At 42.2% G+C, this 22,382-nt stretch overlaps 1 protein-coding gene across 2 annotated transcripts in view; it reads right to left on the bottom strand.

Annotated features, from left to right (window-relative positions):
- Window positions 1-2,133: 2,133 nt before the first annotated feature.
- Window positions 2,134-22,382, bottom strand: part of PAH (phenylalanine hydroxylase) — a 58,886-nt gene continuing 38,637 nt past the window's right edge. For both annotated transcript variants that reach the window (XM_024108419.3, XM_065565226.1), the window contains 8 exons: window positions 20,114-20,310; window positions 19,552-19,687; window positions 16,918-16,987; window positions 13,433-13,489; window positions 11,763-11,858; window positions 9,911-10,044; window positions 6,483-6,598; window positions 2,134-5,817 (listed from right to left, as the gene is read on the bottom strand). In XM_024108419.3, the coding sequence (XP_023964187.2) occupies window positions 5,774-5,817; window positions 6,483-6,598; window positions 9,911-10,044; window positions 11,763-11,858; window positions 13,433-13,489; window positions 16,918-16,987; window positions 19,552-19,687; window positions 20,114-20,310 (850 nt within the window). In that variant the 3' untranslated portion in view covers window positions 2,134-5,773. The remainder of the gene's footprint in view (window positions 5,818-6,482; window positions 6,599-9,910; window positions 10,045-11,762; window positions 11,859-13,432; window positions 13,490-16,917; window positions 16,988-19,551; window positions 19,688-20,113; window positions 20,311-22,382) is intronic.

Raw genomic sequence — 22,382 nt, 5'->3', positions numbered from 1 at the left:
GCTAGGCGTGAAATCAGTGCCAAGATGAATTACATTATTTGTCTGCCTATACTACAAATTTTGCCTGCAGTGGTGTTGTAGGTGTTGGTCCCATGGTATTACAGAGACAAGGTGAGTGAGGGTAATATCTTTTATTGGACCAATTTCTGTTGGGGAGAGAGAGGAGCTTTCTAGCTCCACAGAGATCTTCTTCAGATATTAAAAGACATTACCTCACCCACATTGTCTCTATATGATAAATAGAGACCGTATACATTTTAACTATATAGCTACAGGTATAGTTAAGTATTTGATCAAATAATTTTAAGGGTACAGAGTTACTGGCTATAATATTAATACAAACGTTGCAATCCATGCTCTGAACCCAGCTTCTCCAAAAATCACTCTGTGAGGTATTAAAAGAAAGCACCACTGCATTAACAGTGACATGTGTGACATTTCAGAGAAGAATGGCTGAACTTTTGTAATGTGTCTGTGTTTTAGGGGTGCCTCAATGTAAGACCAGGGCAAGAAATAATTCCATGGTCTTGATTCCACACCGTCCTATGTAACATTAATTCCAGGTGGTTAGACTGTAAGCTCTTAATGGCAGGTTGTGTCTCTTACACTGTATTTGTAGTTGCCTACCACAACTGGACTAGTCATGTGACAAAAATTATAGTTCCAGGTCTCCTTACAGGGACAAAATGTACCAGATCTTATTATTATACAGACAAACTTGCAACAGCTTACAGCTAAGAGGGAAATAACTTCTAACCTCAGTGGTCAATATTTGAAGCCATAGCTCCCCAAATAGGCTACATTTTCTAAAAGGTCTGGTCCTGCAGTCCTCACCCAGACTCCTCCTGAGTCTCCCACACATAGGCACTCAGATACCTGCACATAGTAGAGTAATCCACTGGGGTTTGACTCAGGTCCAGCTTGCACATTTGAATACGTATTTTTTGGGTGCAGTCACCAGTTTGCTGCTTGTGATTACATGTGATTGTACCTGCATCCAACTGGTCATTTGAACATGAAAATGGATGATTTGTGTGCATCTAGGAAATCTGTCCGGTTACATCCATTTTAGGGCATCTGCAGATACTATATCAGGAGTTAAGAAGCAGAGTGTGTGTGTGAGAGAGAGAGAGAGAGAATGTGTGTGTGTGTGTGTGTGTGTGTGAGAGAGCGGGGGGGGGGAGGTGCTGGGGGCAGCAATCCGCTCATTCTTCTTGAGAGCTGCTAGCCTGAGACATGGATGCTCCAAAATAAATTTGTTGTTTTTAAGTCACTGACTGGGTGTTTTATATAGATCCACATTTAATAAGGAGGATTAATTAAGGAGGATTCCCTTCCCGCCCCCCTTCCTGCTCCAATTAACAGCATAGGAGTATATGATTCCTACTTTGAATCACCGTCATCTCACTTTACTTGCAAAAGCAATCTGGTTTACTTCATTATAGTGCTGACCAGAGATATTGTAGACAGTCCCATTTCCCTCTCCCTCCAGTATATCAGATTGCAAATTTATTTTCTTTAACTAATTCTCAGTATACGCTGAAAGAGATGAATTTTTGGTCAAAGCTATTTATTTTCTTTATTTCCGGAAGCAGCATTTATACAGCATTGTGATGGCCACTTGTTGAAGAATCTATGATAAGAAAATCCTATGTTTCTGTGTCAACCAGGCTTGGCAGCTTTAACTCAAACACTGGTCAAAGTTTCCATTGGACTCAGCTTTTAGTGGGGCTGACACAGTCTTTAAAAAGTCCCTTCTTTGAATACCTCAGTTTCAACTTATAAGGAAACTTGGGTCTCAGACACATAGGCTCAGATCCTCTAAGGTAGTTAGGTGCCTAACTCCAAATCAAATTCCTTTGAGGACATGGGCCATAGTCCTTTTGCAGGAAAATTCCCTTGGAAGTCAGCGAGAGTTGGCCTGCATAAAAGACTATAAGACTGAGCCCTAAATTAGTTTCCATAGTAAAAGAAAGTCAGGTCACAAAGGAGCTATGCCCATGCTTTATATTTTAAAGGGCACATGTTAAAGACAGGAAGGTCCTGTTTGCTTAATGGAAAGTTGTGGCATAGCCTTGGCTATGGAATGGCTAGCATGTCTCCATAATAGTAAACCAGGTTACACAAATCACATCTGGTTAATGGGTTTTATTGTTAGCAATTTTATTTGCATAAAACAAAACAAAACTTTCACCTATTGCTTTTAGGACATATACAAGGATCAGCGCTTCAATCAGTACATTGCCCATACTGCTGAAATATACACTTAATATGTACTTAACACTGTATTTATTTAGCTCTGCAAAGAACATGATAATCTGTTGACATAAAAAGTAACAGTGAACATATGCAATTTAATGAAAATAAATGGTAAGGAAGTTAAATGGTTTGGATGCAGTGAGGCACCAAAGTAAGTGTTGGCTCAACTGTGCATTTGTGCAGACAGAAAAACCTGCTAACGAGACGCTACGCAAAGATGTATAATTACATCCCAACCCCTATACTGAAGATGAAAAGTAAATGCTTCAAAATACAGAATATCACAATGCACTATATACGGCATCTAGTCACTACTTGATGTGCACATATAACTCATTATTAGTGTTACTTTATGGAGCTTAGAAGAAACGGGGTATACAGAAGAATGAAAAGCCACTCCAATCGTATTAGCTATAGGCACTTTTAGGAAAAACAAACAAATCAACCAAAAGCAACTAACTCATTTCAGCAGAAATCCTTTTCATACAGAGGTTTTTACATTGTATTTATTGTTGCAGCTTTATTGATAATGAATTTATATGGTATGACTATTATTCATTTAGATTAATTTAAATGCTAACCAGGTCTTCTATCTATACACCTTTGACATAACTTAAAAATACAGTACATGCTAAGTGCAGCAGTATACTTTAAGATTAAACCATCAGCAACAAGCAAGGTAAAATCTCAAGTCTCCCTCCCCATCTTTACAATAACAAACACCATCATGATCAACTCTATTAAAGGCAGCTACCTACTGTAATAATATCAGCATGGACAGCTGATCTTCTATCAATGCAACTAAGGTGGGCTCTGTTTCGTAACCAGGTTGGTACCCAAGCTGAAAAGGGTCAAGGAGATCTGAGGCAACTGGATACTGCAAAAGCGGTCTCACCACAACTTTTTGATCACCTTAGTCAGGAATGAAGGCACCATGGATATTTTAGCTTATTCTACAAGAAGCACTGAAGGAAGAAGCATGGAGGAAGAGGTTATAGCATGGGACTGGGGGTCAGAAGTTTAGTCATAGTTGAGTATCCTAGATACTTGGATAGCACTATAATGGGAACACTATATTAGCCTAAATTGACAGAGCCGATCCAGAATTTTTATCTCAGGCTCGATAGCAGATCCTGGACATGCCAATAACCTTCCATGCCTCAGTTTCCCTGGCTGTAAAATACAGGTAATACTTCACGGATCTGAGATTTCTTAGTTAATGGTTTTAAAGCATTTTGATGTTCTTGCATGAATGATGCTGCAGAAGTGCAAAATACTATTGAGTTGTTTTTTTATTTAGTCTGATACACCACTTAAAAAGTACTCTCTATATTTGTAAATATTTGTTTTAATACTGGCTTACTAAACATTTACATGCATTTAGTTTACAAAGCAGAATGATATGTTTACCAGACAGAAGAGAAATTAAAAGATTTTTTACAAATTTTAATTTCTTTCTTGAGCTATCCACTCAAACTAGTATTCTAAATGCAACTAACTTAAAATATTTAAAAATAAATGCATAAGATTATTTTTTTAGTAAGAAAATCTAGTTGCAGTTTGTTTCATCCATTTCTAAAATCCTGAGGGGGCCAGTTCTCTCCCCTCACTTAACACTAGTTTGACACCAATGTAATTCCATTGATTTAACTGGAGTCACTCCAGACTACACCTGTGTAAATGAGACATAATCAGACCCAAAATGTGAAAGTTGTTTAATAATTCCACTTAAGTATAAAGGAAACCATGTATCCTGTATTCCCAACAGCACCATGGATGCTGCTCTTCTGTTATTCATAGCAGCAGTCACAACAAGATTTGAAAGCCAGCAGCAGATTATTTTGAAAGACTTCAAACTTGTGGCGGAATCATCCTTTTGTGAACACAATCACCTTAGCGGCATCACTATACTAGAAGGGAAGGAACATGGGCTTCTTTCACTTTTGAAATAAGTGCCAGGGATTAAAGGTTTGCACAGACATTACCACACAATAAAAGACTCAGTGATAAAAAGTGATACTTCAAAGCACCAAAATGATGCCATTTTGTATAAATATACTTCTATTCAAAAAGGTCCCAGCTGGTATCCTTACAGGGCCGGCTCTAGGCACCAGCCTTCCAAGTATGTGCTTGGGGCGGCACTTGTCAAGGGACGGCACTCCGGCTTTTTTTCTTTTTTTTGCTTGGGGCGGCAAAAAACCTGGAGCCGGCCCTGTATCCTTAGATTAGTATACGCTATAAATATAATAGAGGCAACTGTAGTTTGTATCCTCTTAAAGGACAACGTTTGAATGAAAGATCCATTGCTTTTCGAGATGTAAATCTAAAAGTGGTGCAATAATAGGTTTTACATTTTGTGGACTTTTAAATCAGTTTTGTAAAGCCCACAGCAGCTTTAGAACCTCTCATCACATGTTAGAGACTAATACATTTATTTGGGTTTTAGCCCAGAAAGCTTATGCTCAAATAAATTTGTTAGTCTCTAAGGTGCCACAAGGACTCCTCGTTCTTTTTGCTGATACAGACTAACACGGCTACCACTCTGAAACCTGTCATCACATGTTGAAACTTGTGTATGGGAAAATTGTTAATGGGAAACACTGATTTGCTCTGCTTAGCTCAGGATGGTTCAAATGTCCAATCTGTGACATAGCAAATTTAGTCCCTGGACTATGAGCTGTGGGAACACATTGCACATGGTGTGAACACAATATTTTAACACTGGAGGAGAAATCTTCACTAATGAGTCAGAAACAGACTGAAAACACATTCTCCACTTGTAACAGAGCAGAGCATCTACTCTTTGACTAAATCTGAAGTCACTTTTGAAGAACAAAAACTTTTACAGCAAAATTCATCCCAGTGCAGAGGACCCACACAAGGTACCACTTAAGCCCCATGTTAAGGTGGCAAACCGTGGCCTCTTCTCCGTGCAGAGTGCCCCATGTGTGGTGGAAGAGGTGCAAATTTGCTATGTAGGGGACAGGGTTTGTGAGGACATGTAGAGTCTGTGTACGAGCTAGGGATACAGAGCTTAGCTCTCCAGGGGAACCCAGCATGGTTGCAGGCTGGGGGGGATGGGAGTGTAGGAGGGATGTGGCAGGGTGGGTGAATCTGCTGCTAGCCATTGCCACGTTGTCACTGGGACATGGGGGCAATGCAGTACCAGGGCTGCAGTAACTCCACAGCCTGGTGAATGGAGAAGGATTCCCTCTTTTGCCAGCCTCCAGGATTCAGACAGAAAAGATGTGCAGGCCGTGGATAGTCACCCGGGCTGGGGTGAATTTTAAATAGAATTATGATATGCAACCAAAGAGAGCACAGAGTCACCCACAGAAGCCTCTTTTGTTGCTAAGCTATAGTAATTAAGTAATATGTGTGTGTGTATACATATATATCTTAAACATTCACACATTCAATAGAGTGATAATGTGAAATAGCTAGAATATTATTGGCATTTGCATATAGTCACTTCAGCCAGAAGCTCTTGGAAGAGAGGACGCTGAGAAAACCTTCATTCTATCTTCTTGAGGGCACTGCAAAGAGTTCCCATCTCACCTGCATATGAAACAGCAAAAATCCTGTTAGTCTTACAGCCTGTTTAATACATTTCAATGGAACTACATCACAGCCATATTTTCATGTCCGGAAAGAATGAGACCAAAGAGGCGGGTGATAGACTGGGCACATTAACTTCAATGGAAGTTTTGCCTGAGTACGGACAGCAGGATCAGCCCTTATATCTGGAGTTTTATCAGCCATAGATGCTGTGTAAGATCAGGGATGCTGGCTTTGAGCAGGCCAGTCAGTCAATTGGAAAGAACTGCTCATCCTGAAATGACGAAAGAAAATCCAAACAGCCTAAGGCTGTGAATATCCCCTTTTCCTTACTGGGGGCAGAGAGAGCCACAACTCTGGTTTCATCCTCCTGTGATATCACCAACCAGTCCTTCAAACTTTGCCAAAGTCCTCCAGCAAAAGGAAGAACATCAAGATGTGATATTTCCAATGTAAAAAGCAAACAATAAAGTGGGCAAACTACTTTGGGGGATGGTTGAAATTAGGAAGCAGTTTTTATACACCATAAAGGAAATACTTAGGACCTGATCAAATTCCCACTGGAGTGAGAATCAGGTCTTTAATGGCAGCAGGAGAAAAACCCTTCTCCTCATTCAGGTCCTAGCTTTTGAGGAACCTATTATAACAAAACTGCAATTGCTTACTGCTGATGGACTCAGCTAAATTCTTCAACTGCTTTGCATTGTCCAAGACTTCAATTCTCTGGGTGTACGGATCGTAGCGAACGGAGAAAGGTCGAGGGATTGATGAAGCAAATCTCCTGAAGGAGAAAAGACAAAAACTTTTATGAAAACAACTGTTTCTTTTTAAGTAACCTCCTCCTTTAAGTTGGGAGGAACTTTTATTGATGTGAAGGATAGGGAAACCAATGTGGTAAAGTAACTGAAGACCTACTCCGGGAGTAGGCAGCTGCAGTATTCTCCAGTGCTTTAGCAATATCCTTGAGGCTGACCTGGGATTCTTTCCGATAGGTGCGTCATTTATTAACCACCCTTCATTTTTTCAAACAGACCCTGTTATGCAGTATTTACCATGCTATTATAGGAGTAATACTAGCTGCTGCTGATTTAACCCAGTGAGCAAGTGTCAGAATTTCCCAGACTTTAAATCCCCATTTTCCTATTACTAATGCAGAATGTGATCCCCTGATCCACTTTTGCAGTCCCTGGGGTTGCAGACCCTGACATGCATTCGAGTAACCTCAGGGCTCGTCTAACTTCTGATAGCTGGGAGCAGCCCCCAAGGTGCTGGAAAGCCAGTCAGGGATCACTGGAGTGCAGTTTCATTCTGGCCACACCTTTTCCTCAGTCTTGCCAGGGGAGTCTTCAGCTGAGGGATTAGGGTTGCTTTACAGCCTCTTGGACTGGCACTTATATACTGGAGCTGAAGATCTGGTCTCATAATTGTGGCAGAACACCTGTCATTTGCCAAAGCTCTCTCACCGAGGTTTTACCAGATTAATAATTTGCCTTGGAAAATGTCTGTGCTTCTCAAGTCACCTACAGTTCTGGTTACTTCAAAAGTTTGAGAGAGAAAAAGTGGGAGACTTAAGGGCTAGGTAATAGGCTACCAAGACCAAGGGCCTCATGTACTCTGCAGTACAGCTGGGCCAAATTCTACAGCAGCAACTCTTGTGTTAATTTATTCTAGCACCCTGAAAGTCGTTCATTCCCAACCCCCACAAATGCACACGGTTATGGCTCATAGTTGAATATTGACATAACATTTGTTGATGATTATGTTCAGCCATGCATATTTCTGGGCATAGGTGTTTTCCTCTATCCTTTCCAGGTGGTGACCTCCGTTCCCTGGGCCATGGCTTCCGCAATGCTGTCCAGGCAACCCAGCTCCAAAGGCAAACACCTGCATGTGGCTGTGGTCAACAGGCCCAAACAATGGAGCACATCATATCTGAATGTCCCCTTTGTTCTTTTGCCGGGGGCCTGAAGGACATTCACCAGTTCACTGCTGTGGCAATGTGCTGGCAATCAAATCTAAACATAAATTTGTAGTCGTTGCTATCTATCCAAGCCACATGAAAGAAGAAGAAGAAACTCCAGATTGAATTCAGGCCATGATAGTAGTGACTGAAGCCACAATCCCACCCGAAGCTCTTTATGGACTGCTCCCCTGTGTTCATGTGGCGCTTCGCACAGAACCGTGGCCTAAACATATTATCATGTGATGGCTAGTCAGTGCTCTATAAGACAAAGGTTGCTGGTATCAGTCCAGGTCCTTCTGGGCAAGTGTCAGCATTCTGGGAAAAAGAATGTTCCTCCTAGATCTCAGCAAGAGTCCCAAGGGCTTCACTAGAAGTAGGAAACCTTAGCTCAGACACAGAATGATGACTAAAAAAACTAAGGCAGTCTGTGACTAAAATCTCCCTTGTATTCACATCCTACACACTGTTCTAATAATTTTTGTACAAAATATACCTTGTGAGGTGTCGTTTGAAAAGTAATAACTCACTGATCAATAATATCATAGTGAAATGCATGTAGTAACATCATATGTAAAGTTATGAAATCCCCCTGTATAATATTGGCACATGTTCAAAAACACACAGTTATGCCCAGGCAGAAGTATCCTGAACAAAGAAATGTGTGTTTACCTCAGTAATACATATAAGTATTAAACAAGGTCCTCAAAACAGCAGGGAGAGGAGATGGCAGGCGACAAAGCAAATTAGTATTTCAGCAAACACGGGTGAGAAGAAAGAACATGGAGTCTCCTTCACCACCAGACTTCATGTCACCTTCTTTACTATTGGAATAAACTTTGTCTTGAGGAATAACCCTCAGAAGAATCTACTTCAAAGGTTAACTGGACTATAAAAGAAAGGGGCAGAAAACACCAAGGTATCTCTCTCTTTCTCACCTAAGATGACAAAAGAAGCAGATCATTGACTTTGAGGGGAGATCCCAACCTGAGAATTTGGACAGCCACATTGCTGGGAACGTGTGTGAGGATTTTACCTTGAACCAAGTCTAGCTTGTTAAGTTTTATTTTATTTATTATCAAGTGTAAGAGAGTTTTATTTTTATTTCTCTTGTAACCATAGTACCTGATACTTGAATTCACTCAAAATCCTGTTTTGTTTTGTTAATAAACTTGTTTTATTTTTAATCTGAAGCAATTCGGTGCTGTGTTTGAATTTAACTGTTTGGTAACCAGTTAAAGCAGCAAACTGTTGAATACTGACCCTTTACAGGGGCAATGGATCTTTAATATCTGAACTGTCCAGGAGAGGGCTGGACAGTGCAAAATAAATGCTTTGGGGAAAATTTGGAACTGGACGTGTGTTGGGGTCACCCTGAAAGTAGTAACCAAGACTGGTGGAAGCCAGAGTGTGACTGGGGTGCTGCTGACAGGTTGCTGGGGTCAGAGCTGTTGGATCAAGGCTGTAGATATGCACACACACACTCAGGGTGTGACCTTCATGCTGGTAGCTCTTTGTGAGTGGCCCAGTTTGGAAGCTACAACAGTAAAGCATTGTAAGGAACCCATGGTTACAAGGCAGGCAGTGACCCAACCTTATTTCAATGTAAAGCCCAAGTTGGAAATAGATACATGAGGTGTAACATAAATAATAATAGTTATTTTTATTATTAAGGGTTTCCATTGTGGAATAAAAGGGGGAAAGATTTGAGCAGCAGATGAAGCTACTGAGCAGAACCAGAAAAGAATAGTTGTTATGAAAGGAGAACATAGCCCAAGGATTTTGTTGTTAGCCTCAACTACAAGAAGCCAAGGCTTGACTGGGCAGAGAGACTGAACTACTCTCTCATCCCTAGAAGGGATTTCCCCAGGATGTGATTGGCAGAGTAGCATCACTTCTGAGAAAAACTGAAGATTTCAGCCTTCAGGGCTATCAAGCTGACGACAGAACACATTCAAACAGTCCCCTTATGCAGAGCAAAAGCTCAGAGAAGCTTTCAAAAGCCAGACCAGAAGTCTTAAACTTCAAGAATTCAGAGAACATGTTCCTCAGCTGCAGAGGTCCACAAAGGCCTCGGGGAGGTATGTGTGTGTGTGTGTAAGATATTGCCTATAATGGAGAGGATTATTTTACCTTACTTTTTCCTTTGCATTTTTAAAACTTTCAGCAACATAGTAAACAGGCTGGAACTCAGTGACGGGGTATTTCTGGACTGCAGTCTTCTCCAGGTTAAGGGATTGAATTTCAGGCTTATCTGATAAACAGTACTGCATGGAAAGAATGAGAGATTTCTTTCAATTAAAAAGTGGTCTTGTTTGAATAACGGAGGAGGACAATGTTATTTAGACATGCACACATTCAGTTATTCAGCACCTGCTCTTCCTCCCATTGAAGACAAAAGGAATTTGACCATTGAGTTCAAAGTGAGGAGAAGCAGGCCCTAAATTAATATAATGATACATTTATGAAATATGACTTCTATGCAAAATAATAGAGTCATAGATTTTAAGGCCAGCCTTCCCGTTTAACACAGGCCATGGAACTTCCCCAAATCTGTTTGAATTAGAGCCGATTTATTTAGCAAAAACATCCAATCTTGATATACTAGTTGCTAATGATGGTGAATCCATCACTGTCCTTGGTGAGTTGTTCCAATGGTTAACTACCTTCACTGTTGAATTTTGTGCCGTATTTCCAGTCTGAATTTGTGTAACTTCAATTTCCAGGCATTGGATTGTGTTACACCTTTCTCTGCTAGATTGAACAGCCCACTATCAAATATTTGTTCTCCCTGTCAATACTTAAAGACTGTCAACTCACCCCTTAACCATCTCTTTGATAAGCTAAATAGATTGAGTTTCTTGAGTCTATCACTGTAAAGCAGTGGTCCCCAAACTTTCAGAGTCATGTCCCCCTTTGCCCTGTCTGCACCCTCTACGCCCCCGCCGGGGTCAGGAGCGGGGCTGCAGCTCCAGGAGGGGGGAGACACAGATGGGGTAAGAGGGCCGAGGCTGGGGCCAAGCTGGGGGTGGGTCTGGGGCCAGGAGTGGGGCCGCAGCTCCAGGAGGGGTGAGACACAGATGGGGTAAGAGGGCCGAGGCTGGGGCCAAGCTGGGGGTGGGTCTGGGGCCAGGAGTGGGGCCACGGACAGGGGCTGAGGCTGAGGAAGGGGGCAGGAATAGAGCCGCAGCTGGGCTACGGTGGGGGCCAGCAGAAAGGCCAGCGGCCAGGTACAGCTCCACTCCTCGCCTTGCTCCCAGCCTTGGCCCCAGACCAGGAATGGAGCCGTGCCTAGAGGCTCACACTGGGGGCTGGCGCAGGAGCGGAACCACAGTGAGATTGGGGATGGGGCCAAGTGCAGGGCCGGGAGCCAGGGATGTGGCTGGGGGCAGGACCAGAGCAGAGCTGGGGGCGGGGAGGGGCTGAGTGGCACTCCCTCCTGGGGGGGGGGCAGGTCCTGCTGCGCCCCCAGATGTTCCTCCGTGCCCCCCACTTTGGGACCCTCTTCTATAAAGCATGTTTTACAATACTTTAATCATTCTCATGATTCTTCTCTGAACCCTCCCCAATTTATCAACATCCTTCTTGAATTGAACTGAATACAGCGTTTCATTAACAGTTTCACCAGTGCCCAACACAGAGGTAATATAATCTCCTTACTCCTATTCAAGACTCTAAGCATCGCTTTAGCCTTTTTGTCCACAGCATCATACTGGGAGCTCACGTTCAGCTGACTGTCCACCATGATCCCCAAGTCTTTTTCAGAGTCATTTCCCAGTCCTCTACCCTGTAAGTATGGCCTGCATTCTTTCTTTCTCGATGTATGTCTTAACATTTGGCTGCATTGAATTATAGTACTCCATTTAATTCAATCTGGATGCACAGTACTAGGTGAAGATACAGTAACATTTACATAAGAAACACGTAATTAAAAAAAAAAGAACACAAATCATGTAGCTATTATGACGCGTTATTGGCAACAAACCTGCAACTCGCCAAATGAAGACAGCAGCCCAGCACCATAGGCCTTTATTGTATCACCTTCTTTACAGAGTCCAAATTCCACCGTAAACCAATAGACCTAACATCAAAATTAGACAGAAATAGATGATTCTCTAGGCAAAAAATATCTGACCGTGGGGCACTGATTTTTAAGTATTTGGAACTTACCTTTGCTAGAGAACGTTTTTATTTAAAAGTGTAGCTATGGTTTAAATAGTGACTGTTTTAAAATGGTTCCTTTTTACTGAACAGATCTGCTCTCGTTCAGTGAAATTCACCCCTTTGAAGAGGGTCAGCAGTAGGTCTATGTTTCACTTACATCCTACTTAAGCCGTCAAAATAGCCATGTGTGTATTCAGATCTGCTTACTTTCCTGACAGAATAGTTATTTGTTACAGCCTTTATATTTTTTGGCAGAACAGAGCCAATAAAGCTACATGAGAGAGAAATGGATTGTAATACAGGTTGTCAATCATTGACAGAGGTTGAGTTTTGTTCCCTTAGTGACACAAATTATGTTTCCTGTTTCACATGTAGGGCACCAAGGTATTACAGAGGCAAGGGAGAGCAAAAGAGACTAAATTGTTAGCAGAACTCTGACAATTGCTTATGGATAGCCTTGGAAGGAGTAGATTTTTAATCAGTAAATGTTGGTAAACATCAATTTCAGTGTACATGCACAAAGCAAAGAAAAAATATTTTCAAAGGTAACAATTGAAATTTACAGATTGGTGAAGTAAGAAAAATGCTTCCTGAGAACTTACTAGAGTTTGATTTAAGAATATTTACTTTGTATATTTTGACATGTGATGTTAACAATTTGTGTTGTAACAGTTCTGAAGCTTTACATTTTTCAATCTTAATGTCTACTACTGTCACTCAGTAAATATTGTCTGCCCCCCCCATTATTTCCCACATCTGTGAAAATTTAAATAGATAAAAAACGAAAAAGTTTAAAAAACAAAATTTTGTGCAACTGTGAAAATGTAAATGTCTAAAATGCTTAAAAACAAACATGAATATTAGCAGTCAAATTTATAAAAAAAATAAATAAAAATGGAATTCTGCCAAACCTACTTATGCTACCTGAGCTAGAAAGAACACAGCTTGACTTTCAGCTGGAGTTCATAAAGCTCTGCATCTCAGCTCTCCCACAGTAGGATATGAGTAACTCCCATTGACATCAGAGGGAGTTATTTGTATCATAGGGTGGAAGAGCAGAGTCCTTGGCAGGTAGAACGGCTGTCAAAACTGCCTCTTGCTGCACATTTACAGGAGAAATGAAGTAACTGCAGTATCTCCTTACCAGAAAGGGTCCAGCTAGAGCAACTACACTCTTGCCCTTCATGTTTAATCACAACTGTAAAGTCAATAAGGCTCTGATAGGATAAGCATTCTTATTATCCATGAAGGCAAGTGTTTACAGGTGGGATTTTCCAAAGTGCTTATCATTGGCCTAATTCTGCTTCCATTAAAGTCAATGGGAATTCCACCACTGACTTCAGTGGAAGCAGAATTAGGCCAGCCCCAGATCTTCAAAAGGTATTGAGGCACTTCACTCATTGTAATCCACAGGAATCAGGTGCCTAAATAATTTTTTTAAGATCCGGGCCTGAGAGCTTTGCAAAATCCCATCCTAATGTATTAAATTACCGTAGCAAGTTTCTCAATATATTCATCCGGTGCTCCCAAGGATGCAAGTCCAATTTCCTGCAACAATAAATCATTGTTCTTCAAGCTGTTTAGTGCAAACATTGCTTCTTATATGCGTTATTTCATTGTTCACTTTTTAATTACCATCTAGTACCACCACACATAAGTGTTAACAGAGCACCTTACCCTAGTGCATCAGAAATTGTTAACCAGAAGTCCCTATGGAAGTTAATGAGGGGCTCTGTCTAAATGTCATTTGCGTGGTGTGACCCATTGGACCTGGCATGTAGCCCATTTCCACTGACTTCAATAGGGTTTGGATCAGGCCGATAGTAAGCAATCAGCAGAGCCTTACAATAAAAAGATGATAAGTCAATCACAAAGCAGATACTTTAAATATTTATCATTGTTCTGGTGGACCCTGATGGAACGTGAACATAAGAACGGCCATACTGAGTCAGACCAAAGGTTCATCTAGCCCAGTATCCTGTCTTCCAACAGTGGCCAATGCCAGGTGCCCCAGAGGGAATGAACAGAACAGGTAATCATCAAGTGATTCATTGCCTGTCGCCCATTCCTAGCTTCTGGCAAACAGAGGCTATGGACACCATTCCTGCCCATCCTGGTTAATAGCTGTTGATGCTGCCCATCCTGGTTAATAACTATTGATGGACCTATCCTCCAAGAATTATCTAGTTCTTTTTTGAACCCTGCTATAGTCTTGGCCTTCACAATATACTCTGGCAAGGAGTTCCACAGGTTGACTGTGCGCTGTGTGAAAAAATAATTCCTTTTGTTTGTTTTAAACCTGCTGCCTTTTAATTTCATTTGGTGGCCCCTAGTTCTTGTGTTATGAGAAGGAGTAAATAACACTTCCTTATTTACCTTTTCCACACCAGTCATGATTTTATAGACCACTATCATATCCCCCCTTAGTCGTTTCTTTTCCAAGCTGAAAAGTCCCAGTCTTATTAATCTCTCCTCATTGAGCAGTCGTTCCATACCCCTAATCATTTTTGTTGCCTTTTTCTGAACCTTTTCCAATACCAATATATCTTTTTTGAGATGGGGTGACCACATCTGCACACAGTATTCAAGATGTGGACATACCATGGATTTATATAGAGGCAATATGTTATTTTCTGTCTTATTATCTATTCCTTTCTTAATGATTCCCAACATTCTGTTAGATTTTTTGACCGCCACTGCACATTGAGTGGATGTTTTTAGAGAACTATCCACAATGTCTCCAAGATCTCTTTCTTGAGTGATAACAGCTAATTTAGACCCCATCATTTTATATGTATAGTTGGGATTATGTTTTCCAATGTGCATTGCTTTGCATTTATCAACAGTGAATTTCATCTGCCATTTTGTTGCCCAGTCACCCAGTTTTGACAGATTCTTTTGTAACTCTTCACAAGCTGCCTGGGACTTAACTATCTTGAGTAGTTTTGTATCATCTGCAAATTTTGCCACCTCACTGTTTACCCCTTTTTCCAGATCATTTATGAATATGTTAAATAGGACTGGGCCAAGTACAGACCCCTTGGGGATACCACTATTTGTCTCTCTCCATTCTGAAAACTGACCATTTATTCCTACCCTTTGTTTTTTATCTTTTAACCAGTAACCAATCCATGAGAGGACCTTCCCTCTTATCCCATGACTGCTTACCTTGCTTAAGAGCCTTCGGTGAGGGATCTTGTCAAAGCCTTTCTGAAAATCTAAATACACTATATCCACTGGATCCCCCTTGTCCACATGCTTGTTGACCCCCTCAAAGAATTCTAGAAATTGGTGAGGCATGATTTCCCTTTACAAAAACCATGCTGACGATTCCCCAACAAATTATGTTCATCTATGCATCTGACAATTTTGTTCTTTACTATACTTTCAACCAATTTGCCTGGTACTGAAGTCAGGCTTCAGTTTGCCTGGAGTTACCTCTGGAGCCCTTTTAAAAAATTGGTGTCACATTAGCTATCCTGTACCAAATGACTGGAGAAGCTGATTTAAATGATAGGTTACAGACTACAGTTAGTAGTTCTGCAATTTCATATTTGAGTTCCTTCAGAACTCTGGGGTGAATACCATCTGGTCCTGGTGACTTACTACTGTTTAGTTTATCAATTTGTTCCAAAACCTTCTCTAATGGCACCTCAATCTGGGACAGTTCCTCAGATTTGTCACCTAAAAAGTGCTTCCCCATAAGCTCATATGAAATGGTTCCAGAAGCTAGGGGCACAGTGTGAAAAGAACCTACTCTTATCTCAGGAGCTAAATGTGAATATGAATTACAAAGCCATCCACATGAGTGTAAAATACCCAAAGAGCAGAAAAAAAAATACAAGCCCAACTCAAGAATGTGTATAGCTAACTTGCTCTAAAACACAGACTGCATGCTGCAGAGTCAAAGGCTAGGTCCTCACTGCAAAAAAGAGGGCCATCTTGATGTAAAACCCTAGCTGGAGACAAGACAGAGGTTGCTTTTGCCTTGATGTAGCTAGTTGAGGTAAACCCCGGGGATGTGTGGGGGTGTGCACATGTGGGGGGTTGGGGGTAACAGGGTTGATCTTCACTTACGACACCAAGATAAAGACTATCTGTGCCTTGTTTCAACTAGGATTTACACTGACTTAGCTATCTCGATGTACAAACACACCCTTTGGTGCAGTGAAGACATAGCCAAAAGCTCAATCCCTTCCTGAGGTTTGGTGTGATTAACAGAGAAATTAAAAAATAACAACATACAATACAAAGTAGCAGCTCAAATTTTCTCCACCAGGTTTGACGGCTCTGAGGATTCCAATCTTACCTCACCTCAGCTACTCTCCACCCAAGTCACTCCAGCTCCTGTATATCAGAGTGGGGTAACAAGTCATCTGACTCAGATGTCATCTAATCCTTTCTAAACAGGATTAACACCTGCTAAGAGGGTGTTAGGCAAACACTATCAGCCTATTTCAAGGGATATGGATTAAAAAACCAAAACTACACAAAAATGAAATCTATATTTTGTATACACTAGGGTTTTTTGCGTGAACAGAGCCTAATTTTTAAACAATAAATAAAACAGGTTCTACTTAAATATATGTACAGCAAAATTTTAAATCACATTGCATACTTTGCATAACAGATCGGCCAATGTGCTTCACTCTGACTGATGGGATCACTTCCGGGAGACAGGAGAGTGTGTTTTCTATGCCCATTCAGTTCTTAGCAACTTTGTTGAATCTGCCAATGCAGCTGCCAATTAATATTATGTTTACCTGTCCATAAAGAACTAGACCTTTTCACACAGATTGCTGAACAGCAGACAGATAATAAATACTTGTTTTTACATGTGAAACTGACTCACCTGGCCTCAACTAGATTTCATACAATAAGCTAGAATTTGAAAGCTCCATAACCCTTTACCAATTTTCTGAATTATCCGGTGTCTGGCATCTTAAGTTACAATGATAGAGTAATGTATGACTTACCTGGGAAAACTGAGCAAAGCTAATGTCAGCAAACAGAGGTACATGTCCTAGGAGCTCATGGCAAACATCACTAGAGAAAATAAGCTGTATGAATTAACTTTATTTCAGAAACATGTGTAGACACACTAGTGTCAGAGTCTCTCCATGTGTACAGAGGAGAAATCACATTAGAGAGAAATGCCCAAGATCCAGAGGGAAAGGAATTTCTATCTCAGGCACTTCTGGAGCCCACACTACTGTGCCATCTGGGTCTCTCACAATTTATAACAAATTTATGCTCACTACAGCCCTGTGAGGAAGGGAAATGCTGTTTCCCATATTTCACAGAAGAGGCACTAAGGCCCAGGGAAACTAAGTGATTTGCCCAAGGTCACACATGCACTTTGTGGCGGAGCAGAGAATTGGGAGCAGATCTCCCTAGGCTTGTGCCGTAACCATAGGACCCTTCTCCCTTTTCATTTTGTTAACAATAATCACTGCTAATAGCTGAAGAAGAGAACAGTAAAGCAAATTTTGGCCCTAAGTCAAATATACCCTGTATATTCAGCCCTGCAGAGAGAAGCAGCTCAAGACCTATGCACCACTTAAGTCTCACAAAATAAGTGCAGAGGCTTTGTGCCAGCCCTTTGCACAGGAGGAACATAACTCTCTTTGAATTCCTGGGCCAGGTTCACCGGAGCCAACACCTGTAGGTGTAAACTATACCTTCCTGCACCACCCCTGCAGCCCAGAGGGAATTCACCCTGCAGAAGATGCTGTGTTGGAGCTGCTACCCTCATGTGGACTTTTCAGCCATGGGAGTAGGGGGCAGCTTTAGTTTATCATGTGGCCTCACAGGAAGCAAGCTGACCAGGCTGTTGAGGGGCCGTACTTTGGAATCTGCCTGGCCAAGTCCGCTTTGACCTGTGCCACTCACTTCTTGGGCTGCTGCAGCCTCCCGCTGGCAGACTCTCCTTCACACTCCCACAGATATGGCGGTTTGCCAAAGCAGCAATTCTTTTGCTTAAAGCTCCCAGATGGTCAGAGCATGTGTTTCAGGGAGAGCTGGGCAAGGGATTGCTGGTAGTTGGAAAGGCAGAGAGGAAGTGGTGAGGGGTTGTGCAGCTTTGCCATATCCCTGGCATAAAGGATTGGGTGGGGGAGAAAAATAGAATAGGAAGGAACAAGGAAAGAGGGAGGAGGATGAGATTCTCCAGGCAGCACAGGGGCTGCAGAAGACACTCAATACAACTCTGCTGTGCAGAGGGTGGGCAGCTACAGAATGGATATGCAGGGGAACATGGTAAGTTGTGCATAGCAGAGCAGGGCTCCAGATAGATCAGCATGGAGGGAAGTGGAGTAGTGCAGGCTAGGGACAGGGAGGTGGCCAGTGGGTCTGCAGTTATGATGTGTCAGTGGTCCCAAGCCCCTGTGAAAGGGGAGCACAAGGTTCGCATCCACTATTGCAGACCAGGGACTGGAGTAATGGCTCTTGAGAGACTGTGAATTTGCCTTCAATTTGCACATGTGGCTGTGTGGGAGGATAACACCCACTGCACAAAATGGTTTAACAAATTTCACCTAGACTGAGAAGAAACAAGAGAGAGGGAAGAAAGAAGAATGATGTGAGGGAAAAATGGATGGAGAGGAGGAAGTGAAGAGAGGGGTAGGAAGTAAAGAAATAAGGGGGAAAAGGAGAAATGGAAAAAAGAACAGATTAATTTTAAAGAAAAAGAGAAAGAGGAGAAAGAAAATAAACACAAGGTAGAGTTAACAAGATCAAAGGAAAAATGGAGAGAGAGAGAGAATTAAAGATGAAGATGAAAGGAGGAAAGAAAGGCATAACAGAACGTAAATGTGGCAAGAAGGAAGAATAAGAGATCTATGACAGTCAGTTAGTGAAGCTGATCAGTTCAAGAAGGGCTAGCAGAGGAAGGGACAGCTTGCAGAGACAGAGCTACACTCTCTCGCTAAGGAGACAAGAAATCCCTTCTAAAATGTTCAGATGAGAGCAACAATATAATGGGGATACCTCGGTATGGTACAGTGTAGTGCTTTACCATGAGGATGGGTATATTAGTAATAGGGCCCTACCAAGTTCATGGCCATGAAAAATGTGTCATGGGCCGTGAAATCTGGTCTTTTGTGTGCTTTTACCCTATACTATACAGATTTCACAGGGGAGACCAGCGTTTCTCAAACTGGGGGTCCTGACCTAAAAGGGAGTTGCAGGGGTCACGGTTTTGCCACCCTTACTTCTGCACTGCCTTCAGAGCTGGGTGGCCGGATAGCAGCGGCTGTTGGCCAGGCGCCCAGCTCTGAAGGCAGTGCTGCCGCCAGCAGCAGCACAGAAGTAAGGGTAGCAGTACCACAATCCCCCCTACTATAACCTTGTGACCTCACCACAACTCCTTTTAGGGTCAGGACCCCTATAATTACAACACTGTGGAATTTCAGATTTAAATAGCTGGAACCATGAAATTTATGATTTCTTAAATCCCATGAGCGTGAAATTGACCAAAATGGACCGTGAACTTGGTAGGGCCCTAATTATTAACAATAGTATTAACTGCAGTTATTATTTATTAACCCACCTGCATAGTTAACCTCTGCAGCTTATGCAGCCCTGTCTACCTTCAGTGCCAAAGTACTTACGGTTCTGGTGTGTACATTGGTTTAGATCCATGGCGGATGTACTGTGTAGAGTGAAACACTCTGAATGCCAAACCAGCCAGGAAATCCCGAGAAGACAGCAGGCCAGCGACAGGGCGTAAGCGGAATCCAGTGCAGGCTTTAGGGAGAAAAAGGTTCCATTTTAAAATGTCTATTGGACTTGGTTTATGCCTCTCCTTTGGGTCCTGGGAACTGGACAGAACTTCACATCAGTTTTCTCTCTTAATTATAAGCTTGGGTACCAAATAGTGGAGAACTCCCTATCTGCCTAAGGTACTTACATGGCCACCATCACCACAGTATCTCTAGGCCTCACACTCTTTAATATATTCATCCTTGACACACGCCTGTAAGGTAGGGAATGCTATTATCCCTATTTCGCAGGTGGGGCACTGAGGCAGGGAGTAACTAAGTGACTTTCCTAAGGTCACACAAAGTCTGTGGCAGAGCAGGAAATTTCACCTAGGGCTCTCAAGTCTCAGGCTAACACCCTAACAGCTGGACCATCCTTCCTCTCTATTGGGCTATTTTAACACAAACATACTTTGCAAGAATTTTGAAACATCTTCAAGTTGTGGAATATTATCCTCCTGGTAGCCACAGTATTTTTCCAGTAGCGGGAACACGTGGTTGTGTTCATAGCAAGCATGAGTTGGATAGAGAGTCTTCAGCTCCCTGAAGACTGTGCCCCACGTTTTCTTTTCTTCCTCTGTGTAAGTCACTTTAGGAATAGGCTGCCCGCTGTAAAGCAAAGAGCATTTTTAATCCACAGTGAAATGCATACACCTTAAACCAGCAATATAAAGAAGTGGCTTGTGTCACTGGCATCTGTGCTTGTACTCCCACCCGGAGCTGGACAGGAGTTGGTGCGGGTGACAAAAATCCCTCTTCTCATATACAGCAAGAGAGAAAACAATGTGATGCACAAGGGGCCTGATCCTCCTTTCACTCGCATTTGTGTACATCTGGGATAACTCTATTGAATTCAATTGAGCTATGCTGTCATTTAGATTGTACACTCTTAAGGGCAGAGGCTGTCTCTTCCCCTGTATTTGTTCACTGCCTGGCACAATGCGGCCCTGATCTCAGTTGCAGCCTTTTGGTTCTACTGTCGCAAAAGTAAACCGTGTTTATTTTGCTGCTGCTGATGATCTGCTAGTAAAATTCACTGACTGCTGAATTTCATTGATTTTCCTTTATTGATGTGCAGAAGGTTGTTGCATTTCACGCCTATTGATTTCTTTTGACGTTCCTACTGTGGTCAGGAAAACTTCAGTTCTGAAGATGCACAGCTTTTACTGGTTTAAGTATCGTGAAGATGTTCCTAATTATCACTAAATGCAGATTTTGGTAAATTTGATTTTTTTAAAAAATGAATAACCCCCGGGTCAAATTCCCCCTCAGTCATGTGTTCATGCAGCTCATGCTGATGTTAACAAGAGGTAGGCACCATGAACCATGACTTTGGCCCTGCATTCCCTATTCCCTTGGAATTAAATGGAGGAAGGAAGATTCCTTAGCAATAAAGAAAAGGGCCATAGGTGAATCCCCAGCTTTTAAAAATCAAAGGGTTTTAAGCAACTTAATAGGGTTAGCAGCACTCCTGGAATAATGCTAGGGCTTTCCAAGCCCAGAGATTCATTGTTAAACTCCAGTGATATCCCACCGCCTCCCACTCTCTCATTTTAACTTCAGCCTGGGGGCAGCTCCCCAGTAACTCTGTAATTTTCTGCCTGTGTGCATCAGTCCTCCTTGATCTATGGAGCTTTAAACATGCTCTTGAATTATTAAGAATGCTGGGGGACCACTGCTGTTCCTACTGCACTCACTGGTCCTAATTAATCTTTGGGACACTTTCACAGGGCTGGAGAAGGAAGCCGAGGCTTAGCGCACTTTCAAATATCCATCAAAAGTCCCAGAGATCAAGAGGGCAGGGACGAGGGAAGGAGGCACGAGAAAAGGGAGCCAAAAGCAAGGGAGAGAGAAGGCAGGGAAGTAGGAATTCACGCTGGGGAAGGATAAGAGTAAAATGAAAAAAGAAAAAGGAGAGAAGAGAGTCAAACAAGCAGCAGATATGGGCAGAAAAGACGTGCAAGGGGAAAGCGACGGGCGGGGGAAGAGATCAAAGGAAAAGAGGACAAGAGAGTGTGAATCTGCTCATTACATGGCTGTCCCACTTCTTGAGGCTGATTTTTAGAGGTAATGGCACCTGAATTTCATAGTTACCCTTTAAAGGCCCAACCTTCCCATCACCCCCAACAAGCTCCAAGTTCACTGGGGATCCTCTGTGCCTGGATCTGCCCCTTTTTACACAGCTGGGAACTCAGCTGCCTCCATAGAACTGTTTCTCACCCCACTGCAGAACCTGCAACAGGGCATCTTTGCAGGGCTCAAGGTCTGAGGGTGCAGCTACTGGGTGGCTGGATGGATGGCCCAGGGTGGTGCCAGAGGGTTCTACACGGTACCCCTTCCACTTTGTGAAGAATCCAAAAAAGCTAAATTTCTTTGCCAACTTGTCACTGTTCTATTATTATTCTATTATTTGAAAGCATGGCGCTTATGAACTCCTAATAGAATACGAAGTAAACACATAAAATCCCAGCCTGGCCTATCTCCCGATAAGGACAATTTAGTAATACTGTTGGGGGTCTCATCCTCCTAACTTGTTTCTGGTTTGGTAATGGCTATTCTTGATACTTGTTCTATTATTTTTATATAAAGTTTGGTTGAAGTTTGCAAAGTAAGGGACAAATTCTGCTGTCAGTTACAAAGGCTACAATTCCACGTACTCCTGTAAGTGGGGATGCACCTCT

The sequence above is a fragment of the Chrysemys picta genome, chromosome 1, assembly GCF_011386835.1.
Source record: "Chrysemys picta bellii isolate R12L10 chromosome 1, ASM1138683v2, whole genome shotgun sequence".
NCBI lineage: Eukaryota > Metazoa > Chordata > Testudines > Emydidae > Chrysemys > Chrysemys picta.
Note: the sequence above shows the minus strand (reverse complement) of the source record. Positions and strands in the feature narration are given on the sequence as shown.